This window comes from Eublepharis macularius, chromosome 12 (assembly GCF_028583425.1).
Source record: "Eublepharis macularius isolate TG4126 chromosome 12, MPM_Emac_v1.0, whole genome shotgun sequence".
In the NCBI taxonomy this organism is placed as follows: domain Eukaryota; kingdom Metazoa; phylum Chordata; class Lepidosauria; order Squamata; family Eublepharidae; genus Eublepharis; species Eublepharis macularius.
The window spans coordinates 54,229,782-54,252,710 of NC_072801.1; the positions used below are offsets into that span (position 1 = coordinate 54,229,782).

General features: G+C 43.2%; 1 protein-coding gene across 2 annotated transcripts in view; it reads right to left on the reverse strand.

Moving 5' to 3' along the window:
- LOC129338536 (deleted in malignant brain tumors 1 protein-like) overlaps window positions 1–22,929 on the reverse strand; it is a 47,557-nt gene that overhangs the window by 24,392 nt on the left and 236 nt on the right. For both annotated transcript variants that reach the window (XR_008597953.1, XM_054992844.1), the window contains exons 2-8: window positions 13,811–14,158; window positions 12,921–13,226; window positions 11,591–11,905; window positions 10,716–11,021; window positions 9,057–9,365; window positions 5,914–6,219; window positions 552–857 (exon numbers count right to left, since the gene is read on the reverse strand). Coding sequence is in view for 1 of the 2 variants with exons in the window: in XM_054992844.1 (XP_054848819.1) it covers window positions 552–857; window positions 5,914–6,219; window positions 9,057–9,365; window positions 10,716–11,021; window positions 11,591–11,905; window positions 12,921–13,226; window positions 13,811–14,158 (2,196 nt within the window). In the remaining variant the exon portion in view is untranslated. The remainder of the gene's footprint in view (window positions 1–551; window positions 858–5,913; window positions 6,220–9,056; window positions 9,366–10,715; window positions 11,022–11,590; window positions 11,906–12,920; window positions 13,227–13,810; window positions 14,159–22,929) is intronic.

The following is a 22,929-nucleotide window of genomic DNA, read 5'->3' on the forward strand; positions in this document are numbered from 1 at the left end:
GTATTTAGATCAGTTGCAAATAATGCTAGAACAAAATATGTGTTCTTCTTTCTTTCCGGGTACAGATACATGGCTGTTTGTGGCCTCTAATCAGTTCACTTCCTTGGATCAGCCAGGGCTCTTCGTTCTGCAGATACCAGATTGGAGTACATCCATTTTCTGTTTGAATCACTCTCAGGGTGAAACCACATGAGACAAAAGACACTCGAATTACACTTAAATACACTCAAATACATTCAAATTACCCGTGTAATTTGAATGTATTTTGTCTCGTGTGGTGAGACCCTCAGTCTGAATGTCCTGGTTTATCTTTTGCATATCTGTGTGTTTGTTTAGAAGCAAATGGATGAATGAGTTTTTTGGAGAAACACAGGCTAGAAGTAATGTAAATAAATAAACACATGCAGTCTTTTGGGACACAGTTGAGCTATGTGACTTTCTGACTGCATTTTTGTTTATGATTTCATGGTATAAACCTGAAATTTGAAATAACAGAATAAAATGAACCATATTCTTTGATCCAGCTTTGAATTTACACAAACATATCTTACCTCCACATACTACACCAGCATCTTCATGGTGGGAACAATCATGCTTCCTCCACTGCCCTGCAGGGCAACTGCTTATGGAGTTTTCTTGCCCTGTGCAGTTAACTTCATCTAGCCATATGGGACCTGATCCATCTCCAAAATAAGAGACTCGTGGGGCTGATAAAGCAGCTCCACAGCCAAGATGACGGCACACAACGTTGGCATCTTCAAGGTCCCAGTTATCATCACAGATAGTTCCCCATCGTTTCTCATGGAGTATCTCAACTCTCCCAGAACAGCGATTGGGGCCATTCACTAACCTGATTTCTAAGAAGAAAATAGACACTCAATTTATCATCATTTCTTGAGCTGTTTTTCTGCATAAAGGCTTAACTTCATTGCCCGCATTCTCATCTGCAGGGCTTTTTTTCTAGCAGGAACGCAGTGGAATGGAGTTCTGGCACTTCTTGAAAGTGATCACATGCCTGGTGGCCCCGCCCCCTGACTCTGTTTCCTCTCATGAGCAGCCCAAGGGACCCAGCTCTTTAGCTTTGGGCCAAGAACAACACTTTTCTTGCTGATTGCAAGTAGCAAGAAAAGTGTTGTTTTCAAAGCCCACTGCTTTTCAGCTGATGGGAGGGGGATCCCCATCACTTGAAAAAAAGCTACGGGCCTTGAAAGGGGCAACACTGCTTTCAAACACCTGCTTGCTTTTTCAGCTGAGGGGAGGGGCAGGAGGGACCTCCCTCTCCCTCCCCTCTGCTGAAAAAAGCAGTGGGGCATTTGAAAGCAGGAGCACTTTTCTTCTGTATGTTTCTCCCTCATTTGAGAATTCCACCACCTCTTTTCCCAGAAAAGAAGCTCTGCTCATCTGTGGGCCAAGCTACACATGACGAATGACACTTGAACAGCAAGTGTATTTCTCCCTGTTCACTTGCCCTCCACTCAATCCACTTGCCGTTCAAGTGTCTTTCGTCATGTGTAGCTTGGCCCTGAGATGTGCACTGCTTTCCTCTAATCTAGCAAGTGGAGGCCTTGGACATCTTAATTGTCTGCAGCACTGTCTGAGATTCTGTTACTCGAAAGACAGGTTGGGTCTCTTTTCAAAGGAGGAGGGGGTTTCTACATGGGTTATTTGCTCTGAGGGCCAAGCTACACATGACGAATGACACTTGAACAGCAAGTGGATTGAGTGGAGGGCGAGTGAACAGGGAGAAATGCACTTGCTGTTCAAGTGTCATTCGTCATGTGTAGCTTGGTCCTAAGTTCCATGTTGTTGGAAAGTGGGTTTGTTTCCTGCTACCCCACAGAATCATGGTTCATTCAAATGCCTCAAAGGGTTTCTCCAGTTTTCCTCCAATCTTTCTGAAAAATGCTTTGGGAAAGATTGCAAGTGGTTGCCATGTGAGTGTAAAAGTTTTGATTGTCTGGGCCCTGCCCACATTGCACCCATTTCCCTTACAAAACTGTTTCATTTATCTACAGCAAAGAGTTTAACAATCTTACATTGATATACCAATATACTGGAGAGCTATATAGTGGATAGCTAGTATAGCATAGCAGTTACAGTCACAGGGCCAAGCTACAAGTGAAAATGACACTTGAACGGCAGGTGGAGAGCAAGTGAAGGGCAAGTGAACAGGGAAGAACACACTTGCCATTCAGATGTCATTTGTCACTTGTAGTTTGGCCCTCAGACCAGGATTTGGGAAGTCCAGGTATGAATCCTTACTCTGCCATGGAAGTTTGCTGGGTGACCTTGGGCCAGTCATATGCTCTTAGCCTAACCTACCTCAGAGGGTTGTTGTGAGGATAAAATAGAGGTGAGAAGAACAATGCCAGCTGCTTTGGGTCCCCAGTGGAGAGAAAGGCAGGGCATAAATAAAGTGGATGAATATTGTCAATTTAATAACATCAATATACTGATATACTAAATTATGCATCTGGTTCTCTCAATTCTCACTTTTTATTTTAAATACTAAGGGCCAAGCTACACATGACGAATGACACTTGAACAGCAAGTGGATTGAGTGGAGGGCAAGTGAACAGGGAGAAATACACTTGCTGTTCAAGTGTCATTCGTCACTTGTAGCTTGGCCCTAAGTCTCTAGCCCCTTTCCTTGTAGACATATATGGAAATAAATCACAAAATAGGCTAGAGCCTTATTTTTTAAAAATGGAAGCTGGGAATTCAGAGAACCTGGTGTATGTTTTAGAATAATGATATGATGACTCACAGCATAGGCTCAGGGCACTGGGCAAAGTGAACCCCATTGGGGGCAAGCCCTGGAGTACCATGCTAGGCCCCACTACCCAAATGGAGCTCGCAGAGGCTAAACAGCACTGCCAAGCCAGAAGGGAAGATAGGCCAAGGAGGCAAGAAATGTAGAAGAGGACAGGGAAGAAAGGTTCAGAGTGATGAGGTGAGAGGCAGCACGCGAGCAAGGAGCGAGGCAAGAGCAGGAGAGTGGAAGGTCAGAGGAGGGAGAAGGCAAGCAGGCTCTGGCGGGAGACAAGGATGGGCAGACGCCCATTGGGGGCTCACTTCCCCAGCAGACCAATTCTCACAAGAGGGCTGGGAGCTGCCCAGCTAGCCTGCCAGGGAGAACCAGACTACCCAGAGCATGACCGAATTGGTGAAGGGCACACACGTCAGGTATGGCTGAGGACGAGAAGTCAGAGATGCTGGCGACCCAAGGCTGAGCATCCTGACTCTGAATCCTGGTGAAAATGTTCAGAAATGGTATATTTAAATAAAGCTATTAAATTACAGGTTAAAAAACCCTACCAGGGAAACTTGTTTGTGGAAGCCTGAAGCTATGCAAGCTCTCCCTGTGTGGAAAACACAAAGTCTGATGTCCTCAAGTATGTTAATGGAGGCAAATTAACATTGTGCAAGGGTTCTTCAAGCTGAGCACTGTTGTCCTCCAACAGTGGTTCCCCCCAGTTTACAATGCAATGCTGGTAGAAAATGCAAGAATGCCTGAATTTTCAGAATGAGCAAATACTGTATAAAATACAAATTATACAACTGAGATTTGGAAAAGAGGAATATGGCAACCATCCTGCTGGTACAAGAAAAATATAAGAGAAGTTTTTGGACTTTAGGCAGGTTTGGAGGGAGTTGACGTCTTCCGGTTCACTTATGAAAGATTCAGCATGGAATTGTATAATGAGACTAATTTTGTATAAATATATTTAAGTATCTATGAGCACTTTGCACTTTGTATACTTTGTGGAATATTTGAAATTGTGTATCAATATATGAAATTGATTTTTGGTATTCTGTGGGTGTTGTCCCTCATTCATTGACTACTTTATACAGGTACAGCCATTTTTTTTGCGGGTACCCAGGACAGGGACAGGATTAGGCCTTAAAACTATGAACTAGCACCTTACTATTAGGATTGATGTCATAATAATATGAATGAATGAATGAATGAATGAATGAATGTTCTTCTGGCAGCTACTACCAAGTCTAGCCAGTTTTGTGTATAGCAGTTAGAGTGCCAGACTATGATATGAGAAACACAGGTTTTGTATCTCCTCTACTCTGCTACTGAAGTTAACTGGGTGACCTTGAGCAGTCATTTCCCCTCAGTCTAACCTATACCACAGGGACGTACTTAGGGTTGCCAAGGATGGGAAATTTATGGAGATTTGGGGGTGGAGCCTGGAGAGGGTAGAGGGAGGAGAGGCACCTCAGTGCCAGAGTCCACCCTCTGAAATTACCATTTTCTCTGTAGTATGAAGATGAGTTTTAATTCCAGGAGATCTCCAGGTCCCACTTTGATGTTGGCAAGCCTAGTTGTTAGGATGCAATGGTGATGAAATGAATGAGATTTTATGCCAGATTGGGTTTCCATTCAGGAGAAAAGTGGGATGTAAATATCTCAATACATTTTAAAAATGTGATACAGGAGGCTAATTGAGAGATTATCAGCAATTGCAGAAGCACAGCGTATAGTCTAAGGCTTTTCATACTAGTGTCTCACAGCACTGGAGTTCAGATATTTACAATGCAAAGCTCCTTGAAAGGGTAACAATGTTTTTAGTTTGCAGAATTAGTAGACAGAATGTTTAATTTATAGATTAGTATTTACTAACCTGGAAACAAATTGGACTATAGGAGTGGTGTCATATTTTCTTGGCATCACCAGTTTGGTTGCCTTGAAAAGCTGCGGGGGGGGGGGGATTTGTTTAGTTGCCTTTTGCTTTTATGGCCCTTGACCAGCAACAACTTGAAACCTGGATATTCTTTGCTTGCCAAAAGTTCCACAGTGTGGTGGCATGAGAGTAGGGATCCCATTCCCCTGGTGGGAGCTGAGAATCCCCTGCTTTCCCCCTTTGTCCTTTGCCCCCTGTCACCACTCACCTGGCCGGTGGGGGGCAGAAGGTATGGAAATGTGCCTCTTGGTCATGCTTCCAAGGTGGCACAATAATATTACTCCTGGGAGCACTTACAAGCCGTGCAGCCCACCAATTTTGGCCCCAAATGGGCTCATTTTGGCCCATTTGAATGCAAAATCAGCCCACTGTAAAGTGCCCCCACGCTGGCATGATGATATCACTTCCTGGAAGTACCATCATTATGCAGGCACAGGGCATCATGAGACCACTGTGAAGGTAAGCACCAAATCCCCCACCTCCTGCTGGGAAGGTAAGAGGACCTGGTAACCCTACATGAGAGGGTGTTAAGATCATGATGCTTCTCCCCTTCTATATTTTGTAGCACCTAGCCAGATGAAGAGATCTGGGGAAATGAAAAGCTTGCACACAGTTATGGGTCATTGGGTTGGTCCTAATAAAGGAATTACATGGATGGTGTTTTGCCATAATGGAGCCATGCTGAAGTTCCCAAGATGCCTTCACAGGCAGTCCCACATATAAAGTTACAGGAGGTTAATCAAGAGATTACCAAAGTTTCCACAACAATACCCAAATCTCTTTTTTTTAAAGGAAGAGAAGCAGTTGGCATATTATGTGAAGCCAGGTGAAGCCTAAACCTGAGAATTCTGGAAAGGAGACCTGGATTCAGGAAAGCTGTCAAGGTGCAGATGTGATCATTCCAGAGGAGTAATGAGGGATCCCTCCAGGACAGTAAATTCTACCATATTTTGATTTAAAATATATCTATCCTGCCTACTAACCCAAGAGATGAAACGGTCCTGAATCAGTTTCAGACTGCACTTCACGCTAAGAGGACAGAATCCCACATATCAGGGATTAGAGAAGGACTTTATAGTTTCCAGTTTATTCACAGTAAAGTGGTCCATAAAACACAGTGTCTTGTTGGACTTGTGAGCTTTGTTGCCGAAAATCAATTATTTCTAGACAGACACACATTTCTTTTACTGGAAAGGAAGCATGAAGTATGGATTACCTGTACACTCCACACCAACATCTTCTCCATGGTGACAGTTTTTGGGACCCCAAGGGCCCACTATGCATTCACTGAGGGAAGTTTCTGTTCCAACACAGTTAACATCATCTTGCCAGATGGGTCCTGATCCTTGTCCAAACCAAGCCTTTGTATGGGCTTTTAAAGCAGCACTACAGCCTCTTTCTCTGCAGACAACTTCAGCTTCTTTCATGCTCCAGTCGTCATCACATATGGTCCCCCACTGATGATTGTGGAATATCTCCACTCTCCCGGAGCAGCGACTTGAGCCATTCACCAGTCTGAGGGCTGAAGGAAAGCAAAATGTTGAAGAATGCAGCACAGGAAGGAAAGAAGAATTTTGATCGACTCATTTCTTCAGGCTAACGAGGCTGTGTGTATCAGGTGTTTCTTTTCCATAAAATGTATTCAAAATGCTGATGAAAATAAAATGTGGGTCAAGCTACAAGTGATGAATGACACAGGTTGGACACTTGTCAGCTTTCCTCAAGTTTTGATGGGAAATGTAGGCATCCTGGTCTTGCAGCGTGGCTCTCCAACTGCTGTCCAATGGACTTTTCAACTGTCACTTGTCCAATATTCCACCAAGCTGCCTACATTTCCCATCAAAACTTGAGGGAAGCTGACAAGTATCCAACCTGTGTCATTTGTCACTTGTAGTTTGGCCCTGAGGCGCCATGGTATATCATCACAAGAATAGATGAGAGGTATGCCTTAGTGTGATAACCAGGTTCTTGGTTGCCAACATAGCTATTTTTAAAGTGTGCTCTAGAAGAAAAAAAAATTAGGACTATATCTAGGCAAATGATACCAATTCAGCCCCACTGTCCTCAAAGAATCATCGAAATAACTGAAAGAGTGGCTGTTTACACACATGCATGCATGCACGCACACATGCATGAGACTAAATCCTGAATGTTGAAATAATTCTGTTTACCTATACATGCAAAAATTGTGTGAAAAGAAGTGACTCAGTATGTCTGTACATTGTGGAAGGGTTGTTATTAGGTGTTTCCATCTTGAAAAATTTCGTGTTTTGGATCCAGGGACATTGAGTGAAATGTTTATCGTGATTGGGTTGTTTTCTGGTGGGGCATTGTCAGGTGAGACTCAAAATTAGTTTTTTTATTCTTATGATTTTTATGAGGAAGAGGAAGGATGACTTGTGGCACAAAAGTCACAGAGAATCCAGTGCTCTCTTTGAACCATCAACTCACTGAGTTTCCAGCACACAGAAACAAGGGGGTTGGTGTTAACAGAACCCAAATTAGGTAAGTGGCAGCAGCGCATCCTCATTGTGTCACTGACTCCCATGGTGCAAAACTGCAAGCAAACCGTCAGCAGCAGGAGCCTTGTGCAGGCTAGAGCCTTGCTGGCTTGCATCTGATCTGTCTGGGTGTTTTTGTTATCTGAGTTTGGGCCCTGCTGTTTGCAATGAGTTCTTCCAAGCTCTCGAGGGCAGCTGGTTTTGAGATAATGGCACCAAAATTGTGGAGAACACAGTCCTCCCTCTAAACCATCGACTAACCATGTTTTTTCCTCAGTCACACTACATGAAACAAACACATAACGACAGACCCTGAAGAAGGTGAGTGTTGACAGGTGCACACTATGAAAAAGTGGGCCAGAGCTGGCAGCATTAAAAAGAATCCTATTTTATGTTCATCTTTTTCCCCTATAGTGCCAATAAATGATTACCTTTGATGCCATGTTTCCTCATACTTACTCATAGGGAAGTTTCTTTAGAATTGCACCCTATGACTGAAGTATTCCATAGCATTTATCATTTGATTGATTGAACAGACCATTCCCCCCCCCCAAGCAGCACTTTTTCCTCACAGTGATTGCCTACTGCCCTGATGGGGGTGGGAAGAGAGACACAGACCATTGCCTGGATAGTGCTGCAAAACACACCCAGAAGGTCTACTCAGATGTAAGTCCCATGTTAGTCAATAGTGCTTACTCCCAGGGAAGTGTCTTTCAAATTACAGCCTATAATTGAAGTCTCCCTTTCAAATCATTTCTAAAGCTATGTGAGGAATGGAAGGGTCTCCCCTTGTGAGGACCCGATGGGCATGGAGAAAATGCCATTTCCAAGGTAGCAATAGGGTGGGGGTGGGGAGATGCACTTATGCTCATTGAGTTAGTTCTGTATTTGGTTCAGCATTCCAGAAGTGTACAAGAAGGATGTGCAATTATTAACCAGCTTGCAGAGGCACAAACCCCTGGTTTCCCTTTCAGCCCTAAATATTTTCTTTCTTTTAATTTTGTAAATTTTCATTGCCTCTACCAGCTTCCTCCCCTCATCTGCATGCAAGCGTGAGTCTTTGTGGCAGTAGCCCTATCCCAGTGCCAAGTCAGGATAGAGGACAGGCTCATTCCTTCCTACTCTCCCTGTATTCTCATGGAAACTCAAAGCTGCTTTCTTAGAACAGTGTGTTTAATTATCGCTTTAGGAAATAACATGCCTCGGAAGAGAATTATGCTTTGTGATTTGTGCATTCTACTGCGTGCAATCTTTTCTGCCTCCCCTCAGTTCCCAAATTAGAAGTTTGCAAGCAAGAGCAACAGTTACAAAGACTTTCTCCCACATGGTTGGAGTTTTCGAGGAGTTAATAAAAGGGGGTTGTGGGGCAGCAATCAAATTCCTTTTAGTGTGAACACAATCTCCCTCCCATGCAATGTTTCCCTTTGTTTTAAGCGCCTACAGGAAATGGCTTGAGCACCCAGTTTCCTGGGGGTAAAGTGTAGATGACTGGGGAAGGCAATGGCAAACCACCTCATAAAGTCTGCCAAGATGTGACGTCCCCCCATGGGTCAATAATGACTTGGTGCTTGCACAGGGGACTACCTTTACCTTTATGGATGGGAGACTGGGGTCTTCCTGGTCTCCTTTGGATAATTATGAATGGAAGAGGGAGAGGAAAGGAGCTGAAAAATGCAGAAGCAACAGAGTACTTGAATCAACATTACTGGGTCTGCTGCTCTTCAGCATGTTACTGTTCGAACTCTCAGGGAACGAAAGCCCAGAAAGAAAAAAGTGTGAAATCTTTCTGAGCATTCAAATGACTTGCAGAATCCTTGAAGCACAAATTAGCACCCTCAGGTACCTGCCCATCCATTACCTGAGCAAATCACACCAGCATCTTCTTTATGGTTGCAATTATGTTCTCCCCAGCCTTCAAACTGGCAGTCTTTGAGGGTCGCTTCTGTCCCTTTACAGTTGACATTATCCAGCCAAATGTGGTCTGTTCCCTTTCCAAAGTGAGCTCCTTGTGGAGCTTCCAGGGCTACTCCACAATCAAGTTCCCAGCACACAACTTGGGCATCATTGATATCCCAGTCATCATCACACACAGTCCCCCAGTGCCCATTGTGGAACACCTCCACTCTTCCAGAACAACGATCTGAACCGTTCACTAATCTGATGTGATCTGAAACACAGAAAGAAATGGTGATTTCTCCATCCATTCTGCCCAGCTCCTCATCCTCTTCTGTTTTCATGCCCAGCTGTGAGGGGAGGCTACTGAGGCTACTGAAATACCCAGGTGGCCATTATGAAAGCAATGCAAAAAGAAAGCATGCATCTGGTCTCATCCTAGTAGACTCCTGTCCTCTCTGCTTGAACATTCGAGGGGGGCAAGCCCTTTCCGCAGGCCCTGGCCAACGTGAGCCAGACACTGTAATGACAGGTCATCTTAGGGAAACTATTCTTTCTTAGCCTCACACTGTCTTAAGGGACTGATCCAAGAATTACTGAGATCATATATTTGAAGAGCTCTGAAGATGGAAACATACCGGTGTCTTTTGGTTTTTTAAAAGGTAATATTTCTCTTTTTTAAAAAATCTGCAACAGTCATAGATGGCTAGAAGATGCTTGTTTAATTGATCACCAGTCAGTTATAAAGGGAAGTTGCTCCTGATCATATTCCAGTTCTGAAAAACACCAGGCTAACAAAACACCCTATACTCGACAATAGCCCTGCAGAGAAGATTAGCACATCAAGCACCAATCCATATGCAAAAGAACCTCCTCAGGATACAGTGAAGCCTCCTGCCATTAGCATTCCACACCCTGGGAAACTCTTACAGGATGACTCAGCTCAACCCCACCCCTCCTAAGTAGATACAAATGACCTTCCAACATCTTTTCTACACTGTGACACTGAGAGATCTCTGTCTTTTGGTGCTACACCTCTGAAGATGCCAGCCACAGCTGCTGGCAAAACATCAGGAACTACAATGCCAAGACCACGGCAATACAGCCCGGAAAACCCACAACAACCATCGTTCTCCGGCCGTGAAAGCCTTCGACAATACTTCGACAATACATATTCCATCTGCTTGAATGGGGATTTAAGAAACTAGATTTGGCTGTTTTTTGCTTTTAAAGCAAGATGACAAGAAAGAGCACGGGGAGAAATGTGTTTTTTTTCTTGTTTTCTAGGTCTGTTGTTTACTGTCATGTGGTGTGTAGTTTATAGTTTAAATAAAGGAAATTTTTACTTGGAAAAAAGGAAACATGGGGAGAGTGGCTTTGAATATGTAATCTTGCTTTTGTGGGAACTAGCTCTTTATTACATTGTCTATCTGCATTTCTGATGATTGTTTCTGGCTTCAGGTGTCTTCAGCAACTTCCTAGTACAGAAGATGCACACCATCCATCCAGGCTTCATAAAGAACATTTGTACTGGCAGAATGGCTGTAATTTGGTTCTGATTAGCTGCCCTGGTGACAAGGCCCTGGACTGAGTTTCTGAATGATATCAAGTCGAACAAAATTACTTGAGCACTCCACACTTGCATCTCTTGTGTGGTCACAGTCGAGATCTCTCCAGGGACTTTTGGGGCATTCTCGGAGGGCTGTTTCATTTCCTCTGCAGTTAACTCTGTCCGGCCAGATGGTACCAGATCCTTGGCCATAGTGTGCTCCACCCAGTGCTGATAAGGCCTTTCCACACTCCAGTTCTTGGCAGACAACTTCAGACTCCCATAGATCCCATCCTTCATCACAAACAGTCCCCCACTGTTCATTGTGATACACTTCAACTCTGCCAGAGCAGCGATTTGAGCCATTCGTTAGACGGACCTCTGATGAGACAGAAAAAGTTAAACTTAGTACTACATCTAGGTAATAAACTTACCAAGAATTTTCTGAGGTGCCATTGTCAGCAAAGGATTGAGAATCCCTTTAAGATACCTGGAAGAGGTACCAAAGCACCAAATTTAATTTCTGATTTTTCTACAATCATTCATCAGGATCTCAAAATGTCGCTGTATACTGGTGAGAAAACATGCATGTTGGATTAGTTACAGATGGTGTGTCAATGTACAAATTGCTGTTTTTTCTTTTAAAATACATGTAGAGGTTGGTACTTTATGGATTACTCTTTGGGATAGGGATATGTTCCATCATTGACTTTCAGTGCAGGCATCCCATGGGAGCAAACCTTTGTTACTGTTGGGCTAGCCCTCTGATCTTGGCTATATTGATGGCTCTTGCATGTATGCCTATCTAGGTATAGAAAATGGGAATACTGGATACATGATAAATCCTCTTCAAAAGATGGAGTTTTTGGTAGGTTATGATTTGGTGTAAATCAGCAATTCAAAATAATTTAATCAGAAGAACCTCCCACACACCTCTTAGTGCTTTTTACCTCCACATACAACACCAGCATCTTCTTTGTGGGAACAGTTACTATTCCCCCACACTTTTGCAGGGCATTTGCTAATAGCGTTCTCTGTCCCTGTGCAGCTAACACCATCTAGCCAAATGGGACCAGATCCTTCACCAAAATGAGAGCCTTGTGGGGCTGATAAAGCACTTCCACATTCAAGGTAACGACACACAACCTTGGCGTCTTCAAGGTCCCAGTCACCATCACATACAGTTCCCCATCGTTTCTCATGGAATATCTCAACTCTCCCAGAACAGCGACTGTGGCCATTCACTAATCTGATCTCAGGTATTTCTGAGAAGAAAAAAAATACAAACAAAGTTAAAACATTTTTGGAGCTGTTTCACTGTCCAAATTCTTCTTTCTGCTCTGCTCCTGCTCTCTGCTGCTAGTTTATCTGTATGTCTGAATACTTACATTATTGGTGTGTTGGAGTGGCTGTGGAAATGTGTTCAGCATCTTTTGTTTCAATATACAAGCTCTTTATAAGGGTATGCTCTGGGGAACTTGGGAAAGCTCATGAAAAAGCATAACCTTCAAGCAGTATTCAGGCCCACCCGAAAAATACAACAGATGCTACGTTCAGCAAAAGATAGTAGAGACCCCCTCACCTCTGCAGGAGTATACCGTATACCCTGCAGCTGTGGACAAGTTTACATCGGGACCACAAAGCGTAGCATCCAGACAAGAATAAAAGAACATGAAAGACACTGCAGACTTGGACAACCTGAAAAATCAGCAGTGGCTGAACATAGCTTAACTCAAACAGGGCACAGTATCTTATTCCAGGACACCAAAATACTGGACAATACTTCCAACTACTTTGTCAGACTGCACAGGGAAGCCATTTAAGTTCACAAGCATAAGCAAAACTTCAACAGGAAAGAAGAAACCTTAAAAATGAACAGAGCATGGTTTCCAGTTCTGAAAAACACCAGGCTAACAAAACACTCTATACCTGACAATAACCCTGCAGAGAAGATTAGCACATCAAGCACCAATCCATATGCAAAAGAACCTCCTCAGGATACAGTGAAGTCTCCTGCCATTAGCATTCCACACCCTGGGAAACTCTTACAGGATGACTCAGCTCAACCCCACCCCTCCTGAGTAGATATAAATGACCTGCCAACATCTTTTCCACACTGTGTCACTGAGAGATCTCTGTCTTTTGGTGCTACACCTCTGAAGATGCTAGCCACAGCTGCTGGCGAAACGTCAGGAACTACAATGCCAAGACCACGACAATACAGCCCGGAAAACCCACAACAATGATCTTTTTCATGTCTATGGGTTGAATGATCATTACCTGCACACTCCACACTTGCATCTTTGCTGTGGTCACAGCTGTGTACTGCCAAGGGGGTTGCTGGGCATTCGCTTAGACTGTCTTCGGATCCCGTGCAGTTGACCTCGTCCATCCAAATGGAACCAGATCCTTGTCCAAACTTGGCTCCACCTGGTGCTGCTAAAGCTTTTCCACAGCCCACTTCCTGGCACACAACATGGGCTTCGTTCATGTCCCAGCCATTTTCACACACTGTTCCCCATTCTTTGTTACGGAGCACCTCGACCCGGCCAGCACAGGGAGCTGGACCATTCACCAGCCTTACCTCTGTTTGAAGAGAAATAGAATGGACTTCAGTTAATGGTGAACTAGTACACCTTCACAGCAAGCTTTCTAGACATCCAAAGAAACATAAAAACACAAAATACAAAACTAAGCATTCATGTTCTTATTAGTGGCCAGTTCTTTCAGCATTCTATCTTTGGCAATGGCCAACCAGATTCTTTTTCCATGTTCACAAAAAGGCACAAGGAAGAGAGTTTTGACCTGAACATTATATTTTTACCTCTGAGAGTGCTTTTCTTCGCAAAGCTTTCCTCCAATGTGTTAAATAGCAGCCATCACTCTGGGGAAATTATCAAACATATTATCAAATGGATATTACCTAGCCAATTAATCTCTGGATGATTTGATTTTCTTGCCCGCTATTCATGCTGGCTTCTGCCAGTGCCCTGAACAGTTGCTTGATGCAGAGATGTTAGCATGCCATGAAAAGTTTCATATATGGATTCCTGCATATCAAACGGTGATAATTAAAGGCAAAGGAGTGAGCCAGGCCAATTTTCCCACCTTGTTGACAACCTCATTCATGTTAAAAGTAAAGTGTGAATCAACTCATGTCTTGACCTTACCTGAGCATATGACACCAGCATCTTCTCCATGGTTGCAGTCATGTTCTCCCCAAGGCCTTGCTGGGCACTGACTGAGTGCTGATTCTGAACCTTTACACTTGACCTCATCCAGCCAGATTGGGTCAGTTCCTCTTCCAAAATGTGCTCCATGTGGGGCTGATATTGCAAATGGACAGCCCAGTTGCTGACACACAACTCTGGCATCCTCCATTTCCCAGTTATCATCACAAACAGTGCCCCATGTTCCATTATAGAGCACTTCCACTCTTCCGCTGCAGCAACTTGAACCGTTCACTAGTCTGATCTCACCTGTGTTTAGGTCTGTGAGATCTGAGCTCCAAACCACACCTAGAAAGATCAGTTTTCAGACAGTGAGATTATACTGCAAAGTGGCATGAGGGTGGAAGAGGATTACTAAAATAACAAGAAGGAACAATTGTATTGCTCAGTTAGACCCAGATTCATGCAATTTAGCATTCTTTTCTCAGTAAGATTCAGCCAAATGCCTCAGGTACTCAGAGAAGGAAATTGTTCATTCCATATTCTTTCTTGCAGGAATCTAGCATTTAAAAGGATATGGCCTCTGTGCTTGAATGTTCCATTTAGCTATCATAGCTAATAGCCATCTCCCATGAATGTGTAATTCATCTCATCATTTTAAACATGGCCTCTCTCCCCCCCCCATATTAGATATAATTTTAGAAATCTGTACCACCTCAACATTTTAGTCTTTCCACATAAGATACTGTAGCTGCTTAAATTTTTATATACTGTTTTGTATATTTTCTTAGAAGAAATATACATAAAGATATTATTCAAATTTGCTTTAATCTTTTAAAGCAAATCTTTTCATTAAAATCTTGTTTGAGTTCATTTATATCGTTCTGTCACATGTTGACTATGAATCAGAGTAAAGCAGGTTTTCACCAGAGGGCAATGGGCAAAGTAGAGAGAGCCCTGCAAAGAGGACAGTTAGCAGATGAGGCCTGTGTGGATCCTCCAAAACAAAAATGCTGCTGTTTGAAAACCATAAACAAACTACTGGGTAGAAAAACCACAAAAGGAGGAAATACAAGAATATAAAGTGTATTAAGTGCAAGTGCCACATGCTTAAGAATAAATATACTATGGATAAATATTGCTGATACATATACAATAAATATATCCAAGAGGTAAACCCATATAAAGTTCGTAAAGTCTCTATAATAAATACTGCTCTGCTAAAGACAAAAAGAGTCCTTTAAATCAATTGGAAGGATGAATCCTTCACTATGTGTATTCTCAAGATGCTCTCATTCATCCAAAGACAAACACAGCAAGGCTTTCACATGCAGCAAGGTAGAAATTCCACAGGTAAGTTCACAGCAGATGAACTAATTAACTGAATTTCTCCTGTTATCTTTGCAGGTGGAGTTAAGGAGATATAAAGAGGGACCAAAGGATCCTACAGCCCATGTGAAGCAAGGTAGGAATTCCACAGGTAAATTCATAGCAAATAAACTTTATAACTGAATTTCTTCTGTTATCTTTGCAGATGGAGTTAAGATGATATGAAGAGGAACCGAAGGACCCTACAGCCCAACAAGTGGCCAGCTGGATATTCTAACTTGTTTCATACAAGATACATCATCTGGGGCTGATTTCATAAGTCCTCTCAAAAACTAAAATGCAATATTTACAAAAAAGAAATTAACATATGAACACCAAGTAAAATATCTTAATCAATTAATGAAGGGATTCACCAATTATGTTATTATATTGATCTTAACACCACCTGTTAACATAATCATCATTTAGTTGCTGAGGAGGAAGAAATAGAAAACTTTTACGCAAGTGTCCAAGAAGAAATTGACCATACACCTAAACAAGATATGCTGCTAATCATAGGCGACTGGAATGCAAAAGTAGGCAATAAAACAGAATCGAATATAGTTGGAAAATTGGGATTAGGATCATGAAATGAAGCAGGAGAGTGGCTCATAGAATTTTGTAAAGCCAACAACCTGTTCATTGCTAATACATGCTTCAGGCAACCCAAAAGACGATTGTATACGTGGAAATCACTGGGTGACCAATATAGGAACCAAATAGATTACATAATTGGAAGTATTAGATGGAGAAGCTCTATTCTCTCAGCTAAAACAAGACCAGGAGCTATTGCAATACAGATCATGAGTTGCTAATATCAAAAATTAGAATAAAGCTGAAGAGAAACACTAAAAGAATCATAGTGCCAAAATATAATCTAAATAATATTCCTGAAGAATTTAAAGATCAAGTAAGGAGCAGATTTGCAATACTAAGTTTAATTGATCATGAGCCAGAAGAACTATGGGCTGAAACTAGAGATATATCAAGGAAGAATGTGCAAAGACTATCCCTGTAGCCAAAAGAAAGGAGAAGCCTAAATGGATGTCTGGGGAAACTCTTAAAATTGCTAAAGACAGACGAGAAGTGAAAACAAAAGGCAACAGAAATAGGGTCAAAACTCTAAATGCAGCTTTTCAGCAGCTTGCACACAGAGAAAAAGAAATTTATTATAATAATCAGTGCAAAGAAATAGAAGAGAACAACGAAAAAGGAAGAACAAGAGACTTGTTCCAAAAGATCCAAGAAATCAAAAGGGAAATTCAAACCATGGCTTGGGATGCTGAAAGATCAACATGGAAATATAGTATCTGATCAGGACAAAATAAAGGAAAGATGGAAACAATACACTGAGGAACTATACACAGATGGAAGAATCACAGATACTTTTGATGAAGAATCTTTTTCTTTTTCTTAAGCACGTGGCACTTTGCACTTACTACACTTTGTATTCTTGAATTTCTTCCTTTTGTAGTTTTTCCATCCAGTTGTTTGTTTGTGGTTACTGGAGGAGCCCTCCAGTTGTTTTGCTGGAGCAAAATAGCTATGTGGAAGCAGCAGAGTCTGGCCAAAAAAGTTAAAACAGAACCCCCGGGAGTCCTGCCTAAGGCATACTGTTAAGCTCTGACCAATTCCAGTTGATGTGGGGGGCTAAGGAAGTTTGTAGCCAGTTTTGTAGGTTAGACTTTTTTGTAGGGTTGACTTCACTGAACTCAGAGGCTTGATGAGAGTCATTCCATGGGGGAGTGTGCTGGAAGCAGGGGTCATTTCATAGAAAAAAAAAGCTGGAGGAACTCATTAGCATAACTCATTAGCATAACTCATAGCATATGCCATACCCCTTGCCATCACCAGAAGTGTCACAACAGAGAATCTCCCGTGTGGTATTATGTCTTCACAATTGTTTTAATAAAGGATATATTAATTGAGTACTGTTTCACAAATTTGTTTATACAGAGTAAGGGATGTAATAAACAATTTGTATATTCTTTTGTTTCTCTTGACACAACCATATACTACACCATATATTGCAACCTCCCTAGACCTCAATTATACAGGCATCTTATGCGTTCTAAAAACAATTCATTAAAGTGTCCCGTGCTCAAAGTGCTATCATGGATGTTATTAAAGCGCAATTGCTTTTGGCATCCTATGACACTATTTCTCATATAGAACTCGATTTGCCTTGCATACAGGTACAATACAATTGTACGCATAAGATGCCTGTATAATTGAGGTCTAGGGAGGTTGCAATATATGGTGTAGTATATGGTTGTGTCAAGAGAAACAAAAGAATATACAAATTGTTTATTACATCCCTTACTCTGTATAAACAAATTTGTGAAACAGTACTCAATTAATATATCCTTTATTAAAACAATTGTGAAGACATAATACCACACGGGAGATTCTCTGTTGTGACAATTACATTACCGTGTTGCTCTATTTTGTTGTACATCACCAGAAGTGTGTCATTAACATAACTGATTTGCATATGCCACACCCCCTGACATCACCTATCCTGGCTGTTTTGGATCCAATCTTGGCCATTCAGGGCTGAAATTGGGCCCAAAATGGCAAAAAGGGGCTGAAAATGGCAGAAAGGGGACCCAAAATGGTCAGGATCAGGCCGCTGATGAGTGGAAGAGTGATCCATCACCCATCTGAGGCCCGATCCAGGCCGTTTCGACCCCAATCCAGGCCAAAATGGGCCCCAAATGGCTGAGAGTCAAGTGGGCGGGGCCCCCTGTCATGTGACCTCTTTGGGGAAGTGCCAGAACTGCGTTCCTGTGTGTTCCCCCTCAAAATGAGTCCTGGCTGGAAGGGAAAGGAATGAGTGAAGGGTGGGCTCTCCTCAAACATGAGCTTTTGCAAGCTCAAGACCTCACTATTCCAGCAAGATGGAAACATGGCAAGGGCTCCAAGAAACCGATGTGAATGAACAAATTGCTCCAGAATAAGCTAAGGGAGAAAAAGCAAATGTTCAGGAAATGGAGAGAAGGATAGACCTCTAAAGAGGAATATATGAGGGTTACTAGGTACTGCAGATCAGCCATCAGAGAAGCCAAAGCTCAGTATGAGCTAGATCTGGCCAGGGGCCCCCAGTATAATAAGAAAAACTTCTACAGATATGTGAGAAGCTAACAAAAGGTAAAAGAGGCATTTGGACCACTGTTGGGAGTAGAACGAGAAACTCTGATGGAGGACAACGAAAAAGCAGACAGGTTTAATGACTTTTTTGCCTGTTTTCTCCCTGAAGAACTCGAGCCCACCTTGAAATAGAAGACATGACAGGACGCCTGGATGGCTAGTTGACATTGACATTGAAGTTGTGCAGAGGCACCTGGCTGCACTGGATGAATACAAATCCCTTGGGCCGGATGCTGTGCACCCAAGAGTGCTCAAAGAACTTTCTAGAGAACTTGCAGAGCCCCTGTCCATCATCTTGAAGGCCTCCTGGAGGACTGGAGATGTGCCACATGATTGGAGAAAAGCAAACATTATCCCAATCTTTAAGAAAGGGAAGAAGGATGACCCAGGAAACTACAGGCCGATCAGTCTAACTTCTGTTGCTGGAAAGATATTAGAGCAGATTTTAAAGGGATCAATCTGTAAGGAGCTGAAGGACTACTTAGTGATCTGGGGAAATCAACATGGTTCTATCCCCAACAGATCTTGTCAGAGCAACCTGCTTTCCTTCTTTGATTGAGAGACAAGCTTACTGGATCATGGGAACTCTGTCGACGTGATTTACCTGGATTTCAGCAAAACTTTTGATAAGGTTGCCCATGACATTCTAGAATACTGTGGACTGGACTATAGGACAGTTTGGTGGATAGGGAACTAGTTAGAAAACCACACCCAAAGAGTGGTGGACAATGGCATTTTTATCAGATTGCAGGAAGGTGTCCAGTGGAGTGCTGCAGGGCTTGGTTTTGGGCCCGATACTTTTCAATATTTTTATTAATGATCTGGATAAAGGAGCAAACAGGCTACTCATTAAATTTGCTGATGATTAGAGATGGGCACTATCTGAATTACGATTTCAAAAATGCCCCAATTTTGGCATTTTCACCATCGTGACTCAGCTGATCGATTCTGCCCATGGCAACCGATCCAGCTGTTGGGAGTTTGCTAGTTCGGCACTTGATCGGATGGGTCAGTTTCAGTTCGCAATTGCAGACTTTCTGGCGCTAGTAATTAATTCCCGGGGCAACGGAGTCAGGGAAATGAGCTGTGTTTGCCTTCCTTCTGTCGCCCTCGAAACACGAATGGAAGCCCAGCTTTCCTTGATTAGCAGGCTTCCTTCCAAACACGCAGCAACCCAGGGGAGGGAGGGGGAAGGGGTTGGGCACAAAAGAAAGGCGCAAAAGGCAGCGCGGGAGGCTGGGAGGCCGCCCATGCCATTCGCCTTTCCCCAGGACAAGGGGCGTGTGGGCTAGCCAGCTGCCCCTTGTCCTGGGGAAAGGCAAGAGGCAGCGCGGGAGGCTGGGAGGCCGCCTGTGCTGTTCGCTTTTCTGCAGGACAAGGGGCGTGCAGACAAGCTGGCCGCCCCCTGTCTTGCGGGGCAGGTGAATGGCGCAGGCAGCCTCTGAGCCACTTGCGCTGCTGCCAGCTCTGCAGTGCACTGGGATGAATGGCTTGCTGCATGGGCAGGGGCGACTCAGGAGCGTGCGCACGCGCGCAACAGCCTAACTATGGTTGCTCTGGGTGCTGGCCTCCCTGATTTCCGATTTTGGACCGGAAACGAGACTTGATCGGTTAGAATCGGGAACCTGCGTTCAGCAGCAGCCCCAATCCACGACTGGCTTGATGGGGATTTATTTTTGGATCATGCCCATGTCTACTGATGATACCAAATTGGGAGGAGTGGTAAACACCCAAGAAGATAGAGTTAAAATTCAACAAAACCTGAATACTCTGGAGAAGTTGGCAGTTGTGAACACGGTGCAATTCAACATAGATAAGTGCACAGTATTGCATCTGGGCCACAAAAATGTGAAGCACAAATACTGGATGGGGGATACACTTCTGGGTAGTAGTGTATGCAAAAGAGATCTTGGGGTAAGAGTGGACTGTAAAATAATATGAGCGGTCTGTGTGATGTGGTGGCAAAAAAGGCAAACTCAGTCTTGGGTTGGTTGTTGTGGGTTTTCCGGGCTGTATTGCTGTGGTCTTGGCATTGTAGTTCCTGATGTTTCGCCAGCAGCTGTGGCTGGCATCTTCAAAGGTATAGCACCAAAAGACAGAGATCTCTCAGTGTCACTGAGAGATCTCTGTCTTTTGGTGCTACACCTCTGAAGATGCCAGCCACAGCTGCTGGCGAAACGTCAGGAACTACAATGCCAAGACCACGGCAATACAGCACGGAAAACCCACAACAACCATCGTTCTCCAGCCATGAAAGCCTTCGACAATACATCAGTCTTGGGTTGTATCAAAAGAGCCATTGCATCGAGATTGCAGGAGGTCATAGTCCCTCTCTATACTGCTCTAGTCAGGCTGCACCTGGAGTACTGTGTGCAGTTCTGGAGGCCTCACTTCAAAAAGGATGTGGACAAAATCGAGAGAGTGCAGAAGAGTGTAATGATGATCAAAGTCTGGACTGAGCCCTACAAGGAAAGGCTGAGGGCCTTGGGAATGTTTAGTTTGGAGGAGATTGAGGTAGGACATGATTGCTCTCTTTAAATATTTGAAAGGCTGTCATTTGAAGGAGGGCAAGGAGTTGTTCCAGTTGGCAGCAAAGGATAGGACCCAAAGCAACGGGCTTAAATTCCATGCAGAAAGGTACATGCTGGATATTAGGGAAAAAAATTTCACTGTCAGAGTAGTTCAAAGGTGGAATCAGCTGCCTAGGGAGGTGGTGAGCTGCCCTTCACTGGCAGTTTTCAAGAAGAGGCTGGATGAATATTTGTCAGGGATGCTTTAGGCTCATCCTGCATTGGGCAGGAGGTTGGACTAGAAGGTCTGTATGGCCCCTTCCAATTCTGTGATTCTGTGACTTAACTTTTCTCACAGGCCATTGAAGAATCCTCAAGTCCTCTTTCCCACTCCCCCCAAAAACACCTCATTATGGACCCCCCTCTTAGTACCCTCAGCTCAAGGAGGGTGTACTTCTTGGGCCAGGAATTGAAGCAAGTTTCCAGAGCAGCTGGGGGATAGAGTATATGACTAAGAATAGGAAAGCCAAGCATGTATTTCTTTGTCCTTCCAAACTGTTACTGAGAGAAAGTAAACATCACTGCTGTTTATTATTAGTGAGGAATAGTCTTTCAATTCCTCAAAGATACCCATCTTCAGAAAAGATCCTAGTAAAGTGGCAGAAAAGGATAAATGCCTTGTATGGAAAAGAACCAGTATTACAAGATGAAAAAGCTGAGGTGGGCTGGTGGTGCTAAATGTTAAGCTGAATCAGCAAGCAGCCACACTGGTATGGATATCAGATTGGATTATAAATCTAACTACAACACAAATATCATTGGAGACAATTGATACCAATGAAGGAATTGATAATTATTTATGGATTAAGAGATTGTTAAAATCCATTCAAAGACAAGATGGCCCTCATAATGTAAGACCTGGATTGTTATAAATATGGTTTCAGTGCAGAAATAGAATAAGCCTACCAATTTTGCCACTGATATCACCAATTCAGCCTTATTATGATATTACTACAAGAAATAAAAGAGATTATGTTAATTATGAATATATGATGGATAAGCAAGGAAAAATAAAAAAAAACAAGGGAAGGAATTCAAGACCAGAGAAAGCATACCCCATGGCTGATGTATTATCAATTAGTGACTAAACTTAGATCCAGAGGAGTTAGCCGTGTTAGTCTATAGTAGCAAAACTGAAAAGAGTCCAGTAGCACCTTTACGACTAACCAACTTTACTGTAGCATAAGCTTTCGAGAATCACAGTTCCCTTCGCATGCATCTGATGAAGAGAACTATGATTCCCAAAAGTATATGCTACAGTAAAGTTGGTTAGTCTTAAAGGTGCTACTGGACTCTTTTTGATTTGACTAAACTTAAAGAACCACTATCCAAAGAAACAGGAGAGAGTTGACCCAGACCCAACCTGAGTTCCCTGCAGCTATACAACAGCTTTGGGGAATAACTGTTAAAAAGAACAAAGAGCCTAAATGGCCCCAGAATGCCTCTGTAAGGGGAGAAGGAGCTCCTCCATCCTCCCTCAAGCATCCTTATGTCGAAATAACAAGGACGGGAGGTTTCCCCCTGTTTTTTCGGCTCCACATAGAGTATTCTGTGCACATGGAGCAGTGGTGAAAAATGTGCAGTGAAAGATATATTCTTTGGATCATCTGCTCTTCACAGGTACAAAACTTACATCCACAAGGATAGTTTTTCCTATTTTTATGTTCTCTCCATAATATTGAATGTAACGCACACTGGATTTGGGGTGTGGGGGGGGGGACACAAAATAAGTTTATTTGACTGGCCAGAGTGTCAGGTTCTTCTCTAACCCTCTTCAGTGCTTAATGTCATCAAATAATAGCAGCCCATGTCCCCACCCCCTGAAGGGAAGAAAAAAGAGCAAGCCCCGTCCACTGCCATGCACCCTCCTCTTCTGGGGCTTGGGCAGTTGGCTCAGCAGTGTCCACTTGTGCATGCTCTGTTCAAGGCTTCCATCCAGCTTAGAAGATATGCAGGCTGCTTCTTGCTGGGCCTCTGATGTTGTGAGTATACCGGAGTATACTGTCACTTAAGGACAAAAGAAGGGATCAG